The sequence below is a fragment of the Dipodomys ordii genome, unplaced genomic scaffold (genome assembly GCF_000151885.1).
Source record: "Dipodomys ordii isolate 6190 unplaced genomic scaffold, Dord_2.0 Scaffold3, whole genome shotgun sequence".
NCBI lineage: Eukaryota > Metazoa > Chordata > Mammalia > Rodentia > Heteromyidae > Dipodomys > Dipodomys ordii.
In genome coordinates, this window is record NW_012267219.1 from 27,477,458 (window position 1) to 27,494,883 (window position 17,426).

General features: G+C 37.8%; 2 protein-coding genes across 3 annotated transcripts in view; one reads left to right on the plus strand and one right to left on the minus strand.

Moving 5' to 3' along the window:
- The first annotated feature begins 4,071 nt into the window (after positions 1-4,071).
- Nudt4 (nudix (nucleoside diphosphate linked moiety X)-type motif 4) lies at positions 4,072-7,498 on the plus strand. 2 transcript variants are annotated; one of them, XM_013021113.1, is made up of 4 exons: positions 4,072-4,189; positions 4,478-4,522; positions 6,090-6,177; positions 6,433-7,498. In XM_013021113.1, the coding sequence occupies exons 1-4, from the start codon at positions 4,136-4,138 to the stop codon at positions 6,633-6,635; spliced, it is 390 nt and encodes a 129-aa protein (XP_012876567.1). In that variant the 5' UTR covers positions 4,072-4,135; the 3' UTR covers positions 6,636-7,498. The 2 variants fall into 2 exon arrangements, with proteins under 2 accessions (XP_012876567.1, XP_012876577.1); XM_013021123.1 differs by having other exon boundaries at positions 6,093-6,177.
- Positions 7,499-15,247: 7,749 nt separating this feature from the next.
- Ube2n (ubiquitin-conjugating enzyme E2N) overlaps positions 15,248-17,426 on the minus strand; it is a 32,229-nt gene continuing 30,050 nt past the window's right edge. The window contains exons 3-4 of the mRNA XM_013021099.1: positions 17,214-17,354; positions 15,248-15,977 (exon numbers count right to left, since the gene is read on the minus strand). Coding sequence (XP_012876553.1) covers positions 15,937-15,977; positions 17,214-17,354 — 182 coding nt within the window. The 3' untranslated portion in view covers positions 15,248-15,936. The remainder of the gene's footprint in view (positions 15,978-17,213; positions 17,355-17,426) is intronic.

Consider the following 17,426-nt stretch of genomic DNA (forward strand, 5'->3'; position numbering starts at 1 on the left):
CTTCCCAGCCCCTGTGTGTCTGTTCTAAATGCCTGTGACAGACCTCAGGGAATAGAATTGAACAGTTGCCTTACTGTGCCTTGAACTGCCTCAAATTAAAATTCTGGATATGCAAGATGTGTAAATGCATTTACTGACTTGGACTGTTTCTCATCTGCCTTGTAAAATTGGTATCAAACCTCATTTCTTAAGCTAATAGTGCACACACCATACTCATTTCTCTAGCATGGATCTTCGTTTTGGAAAGATAGGTTTGAATTCAATGATTTAGTCAAAGTTTGGAAATCAAAAGACTCTTGAACACTTAAGTTATTGGCTTAGGCTGTATCACGTATCCAAGATATGTATAGGTCTCTTGTTAGTATAGATTTAGAGAGCTCTATTAGTATTTTCCATCACTTTATTTCTCTACCCCATCTCCAATGATAGGAGTGCTTTGAGGAAAAACACCTTGTTCAGTATCAGAAAGCAAAATCAGTGCTAAAGTTGGAGAAACGATGCTGAATTATTGTTAGACAGGAGGTAGATTATTTTCTGTCCAAAGATTGTAAAGCAGAAGTTTTACTTGGGCTGTCTTGTGAATGGGTTTTTCTTTTTGCTAGCTAGCCCATTTTCATTATTTTTGCTTTCTATTAAGAAGAATCTTAAATTGAAGATTACATTTTGCTTCATTTGAAAGGAAAGTGCATTTAAGATGCTACTGGTCTGTGTCATCCAATATGTAGTTCTTGAAATATAACTAAGTGGAACTGAACTTTTATTTCTCTTAATTTAAGTGGTCATATGATGGTGATGGCAATTCTGGTAAACAATCAGCTGTAGAGCTTCAAAAGGCCTGAGAAAGTCTGAAAGCTGCAGGGTTCAGGACACTGCATTTAGTGGTAAAGAGAATATAAATATTCCAGTTGCAGGTTTGTTAATCAGATTTCAAATCTGTCATCACCAAATGATAAATACTAACAAGTCTTCTTAAGCTAGTTTAGATGTTAATCTTTTTCTCTGTGACAAATGGTATTTTAATTAATAAAGGGTTTTTAAGATAGTTTTGAGCTTTTTGTTGCCCATTCTGGGGCTTGTACTCAGGGCCTGGATGCTGTCCCCGAGCTTTTTCAGTCAGGGCTAGTGCTTTACCATTTGAGCCATAGCTGTACTTTCAGCTTTTTGGTAGTTTAAGTGGAGATAAGAGTTTCATGGACTTTTCCTTCTGGAACTGGCTTTAAATCTCACTCAGTCCTCAGATCTCAGCCTCCTAAGTAGCTAGGATTACAGGTGTGAGTTACCTACCCCACCATATTTATTTTTAATGATAAATTATTGAAATAGCCCGTTACCATCTAAAAAAACCTACATCAATCTGTCATATGGGGCTTTCTGTAACTTAATGAAAGGAAGATGTTGAACAATAGAGATTTTCTTACTGACTTTTGGAAGAAAACTTTAATCATTTGTTGATGTCCTAATAAAAATTTGGTTTTGAATCTGAGGCCTGAACGTTACAGATTACACTAATACTTTCCAATATCATTAACCTTAATGTAATTTGGCTCTTAAAGACTGTCTTTAGGAATTGGAACATAAGTACTGACCTCAGTAACCCTTAGAATTTAATTTTTTTTAGAACTCACATTTTGAGTATGGGTGATTTTGAAACTCCTTGGGAGAACAGAGCTGTTAATGGCCAGTAGTGAGTGACTGCCTAAGCCAGGATCTGAGGTATTTACTCTTGTAAGGACAGTTATTTCTCTTTATAGACAAGGAAGCTGATGGACTGAAAGGTCACTTACAGCCCATCATTGTGGATCATGTGCAGACTTTGTCCTCCAGTACTGCTGGATTTGTTTAATTCTTGATCTTTTAGTTTCTGATTTTTGATACTGACTTCCTATTAACTGACGGAGTTGTGTGTCTTAATAGGTGTTTTTTGCTTCCAATTCAGCCTTTTGAGATTTTAGGAGGAAAGGTAGGAATTGCTGAACTCTAGTCTGCCTGCAGCTCTAGTTGAGGAAAGTTGGGTTCCACTTAATTGGCCTAAGGCAAGAGGAGAAACCTGTGCTGCCTATGAATTCTAGAGGTCCAGCAACTGCTCTGCTGGAAGGGAGCTGGGGAGATAGAACTGCTGGCATACCTGTCAAGAGTCAGTCTCTACCCTGGGTATGTAGCCGCTCAGTGGTAGTGCACTTGCCTAATACGCACAAGTCCCCAAGACCATAAGAAAAAAAAAACCACCAAAACCATTACTGTAAACTTAGTGGGTTTGTTGGGTTTTTGTTTGTTTTTGTTTTTGTCAGTCCTGGGGCTTGAACTGTAGGTTTGGGCACTGTAGGCTTGGGCACCTGAGCTTTTTTTGCTTAAGGCTAGGAAGCCACATCACCACTTCCTTTTTTTTTTAGTAGTTATTGGAGATAAGTCTGCTGGGCTTTGATCTTTCATGCCCAGGCTAACAGTCCTCAAATCTCAGCCTCCTGAGTAGCTAGGATTACAGGCCTGAAGCCACCTAGTACCTGGGGAGGTATGTGTTTGTTTTTTTAATCTAAAGTTTGTTCAAAGGCAGTAGACTACTGTAATTTTTTAAAGCAGTTTTGTTCAAGTTGGTTAAGACTTCTGATAATTTCATTAAAATACTTGATATTTTTTTCTTTTTTGGTCGGTCTTGGGGCCTGAACTCTGGGCCTGGGTGCTGTCCCTCAGCTCTTCAGCTTAAGGCTAGCACTCTACCACTTTGAGCCAGTTTTCTGGTGGTTAATTGGAGATAAGAATTTCATGGACTTTCCTGCCCAGGCTGGCTTTGAACCGCCATCCTCAGATCTCAGCCTCCTGAGCAGCTAGAATTACAGGCGTGAGCCACTAGCGCCCAGCTTGGGGACTGAATTTTAAAGGCCTGGTTTTACTGGGTAAATGGCTTTACCACTTTTGTTGGTCGTGGGGCTTGAACTCTGGACTTGGGCGCTGTTCCTGTGCTCTTCAGTTCAAGGCGAGCGCTCTACCACTTGAGCCACTTCTAGTTTTTGCATGTTTTATTGGAAATAAGACTCTCACGGACTTTCCTGCCCGGGCTGGCTTTGAACTGTGATCCTCAGATCTCAGCCTCCTAAGTAGTTAGGATTATAGGCATGAACCACCAGCGCCCAGCTTGCTTTACCACTTTTCACACTCAGCCCTACAATAATCATTTGTAAGGTGGGTATGTAACATTGAGGTTCTGTTAAATAGTTAAAATCTAGGATACCTATGGTAATGTAGTGAAAATTTCAAGTATTTATATACTTCAGGCTTAATATTGTTCTTGGTGAAAATTTCAAGTATTTATATACTTCAGGCTTAATATTGTTCTTGGTCAGAGGTCTTGTAGACATCCTGTTAAAAGCCACAGCAGTATGGCTTTGCCGGTTACTGAACCTTAATAGTTTGTGAACACTGAAATTGAATGCCATGTAATTGAAAAATGTAAAAATCCCAGACCAGTGGGGGCTGACTTTGCCAGCCATGTTCTAGGCAATAATTTACAGGCTGTCATCAACATGGAAGGACATTTGCTCATTCAATAAGGAATAGGATTTGAAGGATACCTTTCTCTACTATGTATCAGATAGTCACTGGCTCTTTGTGCATTTTCCTCTTCCTTCCTCACAGCATTTGTTACCTTCCAAATACTCTTAACATTTTATCAGTGACAAAGCCAAAGTGATCTACCTATAGTATCCATATGTCCTTATTTGGACTATATGTCCTTATTTAGACATGGACTAGAGTCCATGGCTAAAGGATTAACTGGTATGACCGCAAAGCTCAGTGTATGTAAGGTAATTCTGGCTAATAAACCAAGCCTCTGCTTTTATTGGAAAGTGTTAGGACTTGACTCTGGTAAACAATTTCATTAGGAACAGCATGATTGGTAATGTGAATGCTGGATTCTGACTTCATTGTGCTCCACGTTGTCAGCTGCTTTTTGTGCACTTACTCATTTCAATGAAATTTAACAATCTACAATCGAGTTACTAACTTTACAAAGATTTAGGAATTTTCCTTGTATTCATGGTGTTTCTCAAGCCATCAAGACAACATGGCTACTGTTTTGCAGGTGCTGCTGGTGAGTAGCAGTCGCTACCCAGACCAGTGGATTGTCCCAGGAGGAGGGATGGAGCCAGAGGAGGAGCCTGGTGGTGCTGCTGTGAGGGAAGTTTATGAGGAGGTGAGATGCCTTTCACACACACTGGGGGCTTCACAAGCAGGCTTTTCGTTGTACAGGAAGGCACTTGATAGGTAACCCTGAAGAGATGGTACAAAGACTGGTCACTAGAATGTGGTCTGATGCAGCATTTTCAAGTATAGCTGGCATTTCACTTATATACACTTTTTTTTCTACCTGGAAAAATAGAGCTAAAATCAGCATAGAAGTTCCTAGAATTGTACTAACATGCACTTTGTCATTTTTTACTATTACGAGAAAATAAATATATCTCACCTTTTTTTTTAATAGGCTGGAGTCAAAGGAAAATTAGGCAGACTCCTGGGCATATTTGAGGTGAGTTATGAAAGTAGTCTTCATTTTACTGTTAATAGACTTCACAATTCCTTCCTAACTAGCTAAGTCTGTGGCAGCTTCCTGAACCATTCATTTCTCTAAAACTACCAGTAGCAAATTAGTCATGAGGATTAGGGCTTTTTCAGGTAACACCATGTTAATACAGCATTTCCATTGCTTGACAGTATATATAAATCACTATCCCCCAAAGGATCTGTGAAGATACAAATGCAATTTCATAGAACAGGTGCTAAAAAGATAGAATTCATTTCTATATAATCTCATGCTGAGGCCAGATGAAATTTCTTGGGAGAGAATTTGAAAAGGGTACAAGCAAAAGTCAGGTTCTAGACCCAAGCTGTACTAGGTGAACCATTTGCATCTTATTTTTAGACCTTAGGAATTCAGATATAGATCCTACTTGTGCAGTACTTGGTAGAATTGATGATGTTTACCAGAATATAGTAATTATTAAAGTTCTTAGTGTTACTCAGAAATCTAGAATGCAATTATTTTAAACAGTTCCACAGCACCATCTCCTGGTTAAACTGAAAAGCACACCTTTTTCTGTGATTGAAAGGCCATGGTACAAGTGAAGTATTTTTTTTTTTAATATCCACACAGGGTCTTTGAAGAAAATTCACATTATTGTACTGGAAGAAAAATTTTTTCCCCTTTTTTTTGGGTCCGGTCATGGGGCCTGAACTCTGGGCCTGGGCACTGTCCCTCACTTCTTCAGCTCAAGGCTAGCACTCTACCACTTGAGCCACAGCGCCACTTCCGGCTTTTTTTTTCTTTTTGCTTATGTGGTGCTGAGGAATGGAACCCAGGGCCTCATGCATGCAAGGCAAGCACTCTACCACAGAGCCACCTTCCCAGCCCCCTGGAAGAAAATTTTAATTGCCTTAAAAATGCCTTTGTGGGGGGACATATTTCCATATACTGAAAAATTATAATTAGGTCAGTAGTTCTCTTACATTGCATAATTGTGTGTTTAATGCCAGTATTGGAGCCTCTAGCTTGTTGTTGAGCCACACATCCACCCAAAGGTTTTGGTGGTTAATTGGATAAAAGTCTGACTTTACTACCTGGACTGGCTTTGAACTTTGATCCTCAGATTCACTCCCCTAAAGAGTGGCTAAGACTACAGGTAAAAGCCACTGGCACCTAGCCTGTTTTCTACTAGCTTGTAGATACCTGAGCTTGAATTCAGAGCCTTGGGAGCTGTCCCTGAGGCTAGCACAGCCATTTGAGCCATAAGTGCACTTCTAGCCTTTTTTTTTCCTTTTTGGAGTTTGAGATAAGAGTCAGATACTTTCTTGTCCAGGCTGGCTTCAAACTGCAATCCTCAGCTCAAAGCCTCCTGAGTAGCTAGAATTACATGTGTGATCCACTGGCCCCTGGTCCTGGTTTAATGTTTTATATAAACTCATTTTGCTAGATTCTAAGACTTAGTAGCCTGCATTGGGACATAGTATCCTAATCAACACTGATTTATTTCCTCTGAAGTTTCAGACACTTGATTGCTAACTGCTGTAATTAAAATGCTTTTCTTTTTATATTCAAGCAGAACCAAGACCGAAAGCACAGAACATATGTTTATGTTCTTACAGTCACTGAAATATTAGAAGACTGGGAAGATTCTGTTAATATAGGTAAGTTTCCGATTCTTTGGCTATCTGAATTCTCTTCAGTGACTACTTACAGCCAATTTCCATCTCAAGTTACTTTTGGTGGCTTTTTAAGAGAAGGAATAACTATGCACATTGATTATTGCCTTGAAATTCTTCCTCTTATTTATTTCTTAAAACATTACTTTGGGGGTAGTGGGTTAGTGAAGGAAACAATGTTGATTGGATAAAGCTTCTTAAAATTGACTTTCTACTAACCAGTTTCATACTGTTCTCTAGGAAGGAAGAGAGAGTGGTTCAAAGTAGAAGATGCAATCAAAGTTCTACAGTGTCATAAACCCGTACATGCAGAGTATCTGGAAAAACTAAAGCTTGGCTGTTCCCCAGCCAATGGAGACTCTACAGTCCCTTCCCTTCCAGATAATAACGCCTTGCTTGTGACTGCTGCACAGACTTCTGGGGTGCCACCCAGTATAAGGTAGAAAGAATTTGGAGGCCTTCTCTACCACATGTGATCTCATGGGGAGAGGCTTCTTCACTTTCTTTGGAAAACATCTGAATGACGCAAACTGAATTTGCCGTGCAGGGATTTCAAACAGTTTTGCATGTATTTCAGATGCTTTCAAGTCTTTTAAAACAGAATAGTGTAAAAATATTTTAAGAAGCCAAAGCCATGTGGGACTTTTTTTTTTAAGATGCCTTAACTGTGCCCCACCCGTTATTTTGGTTGCTGTTTTTCACAGAATTTTTTCAGTTTTGTCATTGACATCAGTCTGGTTTGTCAGATCAATTTGCTTATAGGTATATTTCCCCCCTAAATTGTTGCCTTCACTACACTGACATAAAGAAACATCCATCCCCAAACTTCATAAGATCACATTCTTAATTCCTAAATTTAAGGCTTGAGATATTTCTCTATAGTCCAATAACTGAAAAAGGATTTTTGATTTGCTGTTTTCAGGAATTTACCAGCACCTTTGGCTGGATGTTCACAACTAGTATTATATCATACCAACCTAATAGTATAGCTATTTCCCCTGAACTACAATAGTAGTGTAACATGAAATGGAACTCTAACGTTTTAGGGAAATATTTTTAAGCAAAATGCATGTAGTAAGTATACCCTATCATGAAAACTTACTCATGGAATCCATTTAGCATGGTCAGTCAATTGCCAGTTCTTTATAATTCCTCGTTTATACAGTGCATATTTCCCTCAATGTAAATTGTTCTTAAAATGAATTTTCAGTTTTCTAGTTTAGTGCCACCTCTTCAGTTAAATTTCCATGTTTACCAATAATCACACAATTGGGAGTCTAACATTCAATGCCAGTCAGTGATGACCGCATCAGTGAGTGGCCTTCCAGACCGTTCAGTTGTTACAGGCTGAAAATCAAGGATCTCTCTCTCTTCTAGGTTGTCATTAAGTACTCTGTCACAGAACTTTTAGGGGTAGTGGAATATACCCAAATTAAGAATTGACTTCATCTTACACTTGTCTTATACTCCCTTAAAATCAGGCGCCCCATGTAAATACCTACGTCCCTGAACTGAATCTCATGCTCTTCTCCAATGAGATCAAAAACAAGGGGAAGGAAAAAGCCTTTGACTAAGATATGGATGAGGAAGAGTGAAAGGTCATTTTTTATGTAGACATTGTTAGCCTTTTGTAAATACTGTAACTGGCAAGTATGAAATAGAAAAGGTATAGCTAAAGCATTTGCCCTGTAAGTTGTTAACCTTTAAATATGATTGCTGCTAAAAATAGTCCTTAAAGGAAAATTGGTGCCATTTTGAAAAGGAGATCTTGTGCCATAAATGCAGCAGAACTAAACATAAACGTTAGTTCACCAACTAGTGCTGTCAAATAAATGAATAAAGTAGAAAAACCTAACCAATAATGTTTCACTCTGAATTATGTAGTGTAATAAACTTGGATCATCCAGGATTTTTGTATTTTTCTTTGTACAGAGCTTACATATTCTGGGTGTTTGTGGTTTGTTTTTTTTTTTTTTAAAGGAGACCTTTTAAATCCCACAAATTGATGCTTTCTATCAATTACCAATGGATTTAAGATTTTTCTCTAATCTCAAGTTTCTTTAAATTACATACCTAACAAAAGAGAAACTGGATTGCTTTTGTAAATAAGATTGCTTCAACCCAAAATGCTGTCACACATACTTAGGGAGGGATTTATCTTGTACATGATATTCTTAGAGGTAATAATGCATGAACTTATTTTATAAACTCTCGGACTGTGTATTGTCCTGTAAAATATGTACAGTATTAGTGAACCATCTCTAAAAGTTAGTCTATAAATATTGTATAGTTTTCTTTGGTCAGAAATTTGGACAAACAGTGCCACTTGAGTCAGGATTTTCTCTAGTACTATTTAGAAAACCACGTCTTTAGTCTATGCAGCTCACAAAGATTCCACAAGAGCTCCAAGGAAAATTCTATTAAAAGCTGACATTCTCAGGCTAAGTAGATGAATCTGTTCAAGACAGCAATGTCTATCTCAGTCAGTCCTCCAGAGTTAGCAGATGAGACCAACAGTTGTGCTTATTTGTGGGTTGGTTGGATGAAACTGGGCAGCTGAATTTCTCAGTTCCATATCCCTCATAAAATAAACAGGAAGGTAAATTGACTTCCGCCCCGTAGGTTCTTGTTGTAAAGAGATGAGATTTCTCAAGCAAGCACATGCCAGCCAATTTCCTGTTGTACTATTCACTGTATATGGCAGCAAAACAAGGGGAGAAATGTTGTACACACATTCTGAATTATTTTGCATGGTCTCATTTTGAGATGGTCTCATTCTAACTGGTGTAAGAATCTTGACTTTTCTTTTTTACATTTGAAACATCAAATAAAAATTGGAACATGATCTTTGTGGGTTTTTTTTAATATATCTGTAATGCAAAGAAACCATTTTAGCATAAGGGACATGCTTTTTCACTTTGAAATGCATAAAAATGCACACATACATCCCAATGCAAAATGTATTGCTCAATATGGATAGGTTCATAACAGTGCTCAACCGGTCAACCTAACCACAGCCACTGTCCACACAAAAACCAGTCTCACGAGTCTGTCAGTGGTTACATCACTCTGCACTTCATTTAACATGAGATTACTGGGTTAAAAGGACCTAAGGTGTGGGGCTGTGTTGTAGGCACTTGTGTTACCAGTTGTTTTGAAAGGCTAGTAAAGTGAACAACACCCCCATTACATTTCCAAACACATGCTGTTTACTGAAGATCAGCTTGAGAATCTTCATATGAAAATACCTATTCAAATTCCATTGAGTTAATGTCAGTTTTGTTAAGGAAGGACTGTTTTGGGAGGAAGCAGCTTTGTACTTAGCTTTGTTTTCCCACCACAACTTTAGGATTCTCTACTGGTCTCTTCAAGCAGATTTTTGCACAAGAATATTAATATGCTTAACTACAACTTGGACTTAATGCTTTAACAAGTTACAGTGTTTGTGTAGTTTATTCTGCCACAGGTGAAATTCCCATAAATTTTAGGTGCACCAGAAGCTACACATCAGCATTCACTCATGGCCTACCACTGGGAACTACGTTAATGTTTACCTTCACATACAAAACTTCCAAAATTCTTTTAAGATTTTATATCATTTTCATGTAGATGCAATACTATCTCCAAATATGTATCGGGTAATACAGAGCTATGCAGCAAAAGTTGCTACCTTGCATTTAAAAAATATTTTGGGGCTGGATCTGGAACTTGACCACTCCATACTTAACTTGGTTTGCTGACAGCTAATGTTCTACCACTTGAGCAATGCCTCCAGCTGGGCCTTCATTGCTGTTTAACTTGGAAGTGCTAGGCTGGCTTTGGACTTCTGATCATCCAGACTAGATTACAAGTGAATTTTATACTAACTAGCCAAGTGGACATCCCATTTCTTGTCAAAAGGCACTATGACACAACATAGACAAAATCCTCTTCTGAAATTTTATTCCATAGCCAAATTACTGAAATATTTTAGTCACAATTATTTGGCTATCAATGTGTACCAACCCTAAAAATAAACATGACTTTTGACCAAATAATTGCTAGTTGGGCATCTAACAAGTGGAGACAGATTTATGTACAAAAAGTAAGATAAAGTACAATAAACCATGGGAATAAATGCACAGCAACAGAAGGGTAATGGGCAACTTTCATTACATAATGGAGTATTAGACATCAAGTGATCCCAGTAAAAAATGTGTAAATGAATACACAGCTCTTTGTAATTGAGCATTAACTATTAACTGTATTTAAAATAAATATAAAACTTTTCATCCAATATTTGCAGCTCTATCAATCTTGTCAACAGAAATACATGGACAAGTTACACAACCAAAATACAATTAAAGATGTGTTGCAGAACTTATGAAACAATTGTTTCCAAATACTGAGATGTGTAACAAAGGGTTTCTCTGTAATTTTAATGCTTTTAACAACATTATAACTTGGCCTTTTTACTACTTTGTACAACTTGAGCCATGATTCCAGCCTGTATTACTTTAGTTATTACTGTTTTGAATAGGTTCTGCCTACAATCCTATTTCACCGCACCCAGCTTTCTTGCCTAGGCTGGCCAGAAACCTAGATCACAGCTCATAATCCTGATAAGGATTTTATTTTATTTTTTAAAAAACAGGTGTAAGGCACCACTATTGAGCTGAATTTCAGGTAATTTGAGAGGAGTGGGGGTGAGTAAGGGGCCAGTCCTGGAGCTTGAACTGTGCATGGGCACTGTCCCTGAGCTGCTTTTGCGCTCTGCCACTTGAGCCACAGCTCCACTTCCAGCTTTTTTTGAGTAGTTTATTGGAGAGTCTCACAGTTTCCTGCCTGGGCTGACTTCAAACTGCAATCCTCAGATCTCAGACTCCTGACTAGCTAGGATTACAGGCGTGAGCCACTGGCACCAGGCTTTATATGAAAAAAAGGTCTTAAATGCTGCACCTGCAGCTTAACAAAATATACAAATATTAACAAAAGAAAACAAAAACTTGGTCCTTATCTAAGAAACAATGTGCCAGCATAACAGATAGATTGGGATTAGCCCAGCCTGCAGCCAGACTAAGTTTGTGTGCTATACAAAACTTTAGGTGGTTGAAAGAAATCTTGGGGCGAAAATTACCGGGGCCTGTTTTACCAATTATCTATGAATGTTTCTAACTAGTGACTGACTAGAGATAGACTTATTTTTCACAAAACCAATTAATATTACTATTAAATGGGAACTGCAAAAGCATGGCCTACTTCTATGGTTTAACCACACAGTCCTTACTGGCAAAACAAGAAAAACAGCATCAAGTATAGCTGGTATAGCCAGGGAAGAGGGAAGAGCCTACAGATCAGTAGTAAAGCAAATGAAAGGCATGGCCCTGGATTCAACCCCAAGCATCACAAAAAAATGGCACAACCAATGTGTTTTCTGTCTTGAGTTTTTGAGATGGGCTCTTGCTATATAGCCCAGGCTGGCCTCTAACTTGTGATTCTCCTACTTTGGATTGCAGGTGTGTCTGGTTATTTGTGAATTTACTCATGAATTTAAACTAGACATATTGAACTTATGGGAGCATTTAAGAACTGCTGAGATTTAATCTAGACATTTCAAAAGCAAACCTGTGGCAGGTCCGAATATACCCCATAATGTTAAAAGGGAATTGTGCTAGACATTCTATATGCTAAGCACTAAGTTACTAACCTTTGATTCTATAATTTTTGTTTCATACACAACTGAATGGCTGACAGAAATGTTACTGCTCATTAATACCCTAAAAATCTTTTTTTTTTTAAATTCTGTAATGAAAAAGGTCTAAATACTTTTCCACAAGAAACTGAAATTTTTACAAAAATGAACATAAACTGGGTTTGGGACCAAGTCTTCATTATAAATGACACATCAACATGCACATATGAAATGAGATCAGCTCAAGGGTAGCAATTACAAAATTGGAGGAAAGGGCAAGAATTCAAACATGCAGAATGCCACATTTCAGAAATTTTAATTGAGGTCTTTTTTGTAGCAATGGTAACTTGCCTGATTTGTACCATCATAAAGCTATAGCAAAGTCAACTTTTAGAATAGATACTATCCCCAGACTCAGTGATACAATGGAAAACAAAGGAGGGTACAGTTACAAAACAAAGTATCACCAGTCCAATTGGTGGATTACACATTTTTATTCAACTTCTTTCAGATTACATCCATTTGCTTTTGTTATTTAAAATATAAACCTCAATAAATTTCCTTAAGCATGCTAAATATGTTGCTGCCACACCCAATGCATTGTTGGATTAAATATTACATTAATTAGGTTCCCTATTTTTCATTGTTTTATTTTTGGATGGCTACTGCATTTAACAAAAATTAAAGTGGCAAGAGTAGCCAGAAAACATTCCTTAGCCATCAAATAGGAAAACATAAAGTCATATAGTTCCTATGATACCACTTAATTCTAAGTGGGTTTATTTTTTGAAAGGGTAGGGGTGGGTCCTTGGACTTGAACACAGTCTGTGAGCTATCCCTGAGCTTTTTCTCTCAAGATTAGTATTCTACTACTTGAGCCACAGCTCCACTTCTGGCTTTTTGGTGGTTAATTGGAAATAAAGAGTCTCATGGACTTTGCTACCCAAGCTGGCTTTGAACCTTGATTCTCAGATCTCAGTCTCCTGAATAGCTAGGACTACAGGTATGAGCCACCAGCGTTTAGCCTCTTATGTAGGATACACAATTTCCTTCCCCACTTTCCTTTAAAAAGTGCTAACTCATAGTACCTGTGGATTTCATATACTTATTTGTACTTAATCTTTAAATGTTTCTGACATTTATTTTACATGTACATTCCTTGTTTAGAATAAAGTTTAAATTCCATGTACATCAGCTTTAAGATCTTACCAGGCAGACTGTTGACAGGACCCAAGAGAACTGGAAGCAAATCATGGCAAAGTAGAATACAACTTAAAACATAAACTACAAAGCTAATATCAATACCTCAGCATTTCAGAAAAACTTGTACTGGACTGAAGTGATTTTCAAGAATCTATCAGTAGGCACAGATTCTTCTCCTCTCTCTCAGACCTTTGTACATGATGTTCATCTAGCTTGATATCCAGAAGCAGCCTCTAAAAGTACTTCGCTGCAAATACTTGTAAGGGACCCTCCCTGTCTGCCTCATAGATTATAAAATCCTCAATGGAAAGCCTCTTGCCACTCATTTACCATCCAGTTAGTAGGCAAAATAGTGAATACTTTTTTTTTTTGTCAATTCTTCCTTTAGCTGGAGCTACAAAATCAAGGGCTTACAGGGAAACATGAGCACATTAAGAAGCAAGTGGACCAACCAGTGGGAACATCAGCCAATTAGAGACCAAGAGAATGGCTATGTTCTTAGAGACTCTTCTCCCTTAGTAGGTACCAGGCACAAAGGTGGATCAGTTCAACTACTACTAGATTTTCAAATAATTTAAAAATTACTAATTCTATATTTTCATGCACATTTCTAGTTTTAGGAATACTAGCATCAAATTCAAACTATTTTAGTCAACCAAGAAAATAGGCCCACAGGCCAGATATAGTTGCCAGTTTTCAATCTCTCCTTTGACCTCTCCTTGATTCCCTTAAGTTCTATGGAAAGTTCAATCGTAACACTGGCTCTTACTTGTTCCCACTGGTTGGAGGAAGTCAGTCTTGTAAAAACAATGAAGAATCCTACCAAAATTACAAAGAAAAAAATGCCATAAAGTTAGGAATTCATGTATGTGAAACGAAAAGTAATTATTCCATTTCTGTACTCTTACAACTCAGTGGACACTGGAGTCCTACTTTAGGTAACTTGCAATGCTAGCTGCAATAAAATAATGCTGATCTCTAAACCTGTGGAGTTGATTTGTTTTTTTAAATGAGTCAGTTTCTTTAGCTGTAGTTAATGATACCCTTAACCAAAGAACTATTATGACAAATGCTGTTAATAAAAGTCTTAAAATTATTTAAATATTAGGGATAATTAACAGTCTTATTCTAAATTTAATGTTACCAAACAATACATTTATTTGGAAGGATACCAGTTACCACTCATCAAAAGCTCTTGTATGTTGAAAATGTAATTTTAATAGATAATTATTCATCTTACATAGGAGCACAATAAAATACACCACATTCTGAAGAAACTCCAAAAGTTATGGGAATAAGAGAGGGAAATTCAGATGGGCTACAACATCCATTACCTTAAACTGCAAGAGACAAAGTTTCCAACCTGAAGGTTAACATATTTTACATACTCATGGCTGACTACATTATGACTTGAAAATAACAAGAATCAGGACTTAGATATGGAAAACAGTGGGAAGAGATAGGTAAGGGGAAAAAAATCTCTTATCAATGAAGAAAAAAATCACTTATACCAAATTAAGAATAAAAGGCGCTCCCATAGTAATTGCTACAAGAATGAAAACAAGACTTGTTACCTGAAGGTGTGATGTTATCAAGAAAGAACCCTTCTGATGATATTTATACAAACTGGTTGCTTGGGATTTGCTCATTAGATCTCCAAGGAAGACTCACAAATGCTTCAGCAGGATTCACAAGCCTTAGCAAACCCCAAATGATGTTCAGACTGGTGTTTCCTAATAGTGCACACATGAACTTTTCAGATGAGAACCAAGAAAAAGGTCATAACCCACATTTGAGGCAAAAATGTGGCACATGAAAGTAATACAGGTCAGTCAGGGACTGTCCTGTCAAACATTGTGGCAAGATGTCAATGATCACCTAGCTAATCAGACAAGACAAACACATACTTCTTTCAAATTTCTTGGAGGTAAAAAAAAGGTCAGATACTGATGTTTTAATGCATGCTCAGGGCCAGTTTATAAATACTCCAGTAATACCTTAAAACAAATTTGCATCAGTGAAGAGACTGGCAAAATCCATCTGTCATCATTCAATTTGTCAGATGGTAAAGACTTGGTAAAGACTAAACCAGAATGTTCCATCAGTTTCAATTTTTAAATATGATTGTCACACTTTGGGAAAATGTAATAAACACCATAAAATAAACTGTACAAAGGCAAAGTAGAATAACAAAAAATATTTTACTAAAACATAAGATTTACAGAAGTTTCCAGACAAGCCATACAAAATGGTCACAAGCTTTTTCTGAAGGGAGAAAATCTACACTTGACAGCAAAGTCACAATGATATTAGTGAGGGCTGTGATGTTTGTTTAATATTCCCATGTTGGTTCAAATAATCGAGCTTGTCCATCTATGGTGTCTAAAGTTAGACTTGGCTAGAGAGTGTACTCTAAAGAACTGGTTAGCTGCTTTTAACCAATACAATTAGATTCCCATAAAGGAGGGGAAAGGATTCCATAAAATTAAAACTACTTTCCCCCTAAAAAAAAAAAAAGAAAGAAAGAAAAACACCCAAACCCCTGCAGCTAACCCTGACAACTACCTTCATTCACAGTGCTTTATACTTAAACCATGATGGGGGAAATGAATAAAAGCAGAGAACCACTGCTTTTATACGTTTCGCAACAATCCAGATGATACTTCTAGCCTCTGCTCATGCTTTACAACAGTGAATCAGGACAAGACATAAATTTGCTAATGTGCATGTGCATTTAATCACCAAAGTACTGAAGATGTCTGGCTTTTATTCTGTAATGGTTCTAAGACTGTGTCCATTAAATGCAAACAAAAAAGGAAGAAGTCTTGGCAGAACAGGAGAAGTGATGCACATTTGATGATCGGATCGACTTAAATATTATTCATGGCATATAGCCTAGTCCATGCTCTAGCTGTAGACAAGAACAAACATGCAATTATTAATTTTACTTTAGCTCAATGGATTACATTCCAAATTCTACAAAAAGCAAGCACAATGAATTACAGAAATATCATGCTGTAATCTTTAAACTAAGTCTTGTCCTATAAACTGAATCAGGCCTGAAAGTTTTTTTTATATGTCTAATTACCAAAACAGTGCAATGAAATTCTGTTTTATAAAGTTTAACAGGATGAAAAAGAGCTGTAAGCCTTCAAGATATATAATGTTCTTTGATTTTTTTTTTTTTTTTGGGTCCAGTCGTGGGGCCTGAACTCTGGGCCTGGGTGCTGTCCCTCAGCTCTTCAGCTCAGGGCTAGCGCTCTACCGCTTGAGCCACAGCGCCACTTCCGGCTTTTTTTCTTTTTGCCTATGTGGTGCTGAGGAATGGAACCCAGGGCCTCAGGCATGCAAGGCAAGCGCTCTACCACTGAGCCACCTTCCCAGCCCCAAGATATATAATGTTCTTGACTAATTTTGGTGTAACTAGCAGAAGCAGCCTATTGACTCCACTCTCTAGTTATAAATTGTTGCATACTTTAACCAAATGGATTACAAAACCAGCTCAACAGAGTTCAAAAGCTTTCCAGTATCTTTCCATATTGTTAGATGCATGATAGACAGCTGTTTGTTAAATCCAGAGTCCAAGAACCTCTCAACTATGGCTATCTTTAAATTTGAGTGTCTTATAAACAGGCAATAAGATGGATCTTAACTTCTTTTTTTTTCTGGTCCTAGGGCTACAACTCAGGGCCTGGTCACTGTCCCTGAGCCTCTTTGTACTCAAGGCTAGCATTTCAGCACTTAAGCCACAGTGCCACTTCCGGTTTTCAAGTAGTTTATTGGAGATAAAGAGTCTCACGGACTCTCCTGCCTGGGCTGGCTTTGAACCTCGACCCTCAGATCTCAGCCTCCTGAGTAGCTAGGATTACAGGCATGAGCCACTGGCGCCCAGCCTTGAACATTTTTTAAGAGGCATTTTTCAGAGATGGGACTGTAGGTAAGTAATGGAGTGTCTGCCTAGCATACATACAACCTTGGCATTTTGCCAGCCCCACAATTCAATTTCAAGTATGGGGGGGAGGATTTGCCTACAATAAGCAGCATCTAATTTAATTTTTGTTTTTCCTGCCAAGAGTGTTTTAAGAATGGTATTAAAGATTGTTTCTAAAAAGTAAAAGAACTGTGAAAGAGAATAAATCTTAAATACCTGTTTCTATGGCTTGGGCTTCGTTGGTCTTCCACTGCTCCGCTACATCATTTGCTAATGGATCATCTGGATTAGGAGCACTTAACAAAGCCTGGATCGATAGCAGAACTGTGCGGATCTGCAGTGCTGGGGACCACTTATCTATGAAGGCAACAGGCCCAATATGATAAAGCATGAATTAAAAAAACAGGCCCAGAACTGCTGCATTTCCCT

What these genes read in the sequence shown, in the direction of transcription:
- Nudt4 (XM_013021113.1), top strand. Translation starts at nt 4,136, where the DNA reads ATGGAGCCAGAGGAGGAGCCTGGTGGTGCTGCTGTGAGGGAAGTTTAT. An exon ending in GACTCCTGGGCATATTTGAG is followed by an intron (nt 4,523 to 6,089) that starts GTGAGTTATGAA and finishes TTTATATTCAAG; the next exon opens with CAGAACCAAGACCGAAAGCA. An exon ending in GGAAGATTCTGTTAATATAG is followed by an intron (nt 6,178 to 6,432) that starts GTAAGTTTCCGA and finishes ACTGTTCTCTAG; the next exon opens with GAAGGAAGAGAGAGTGGTTC.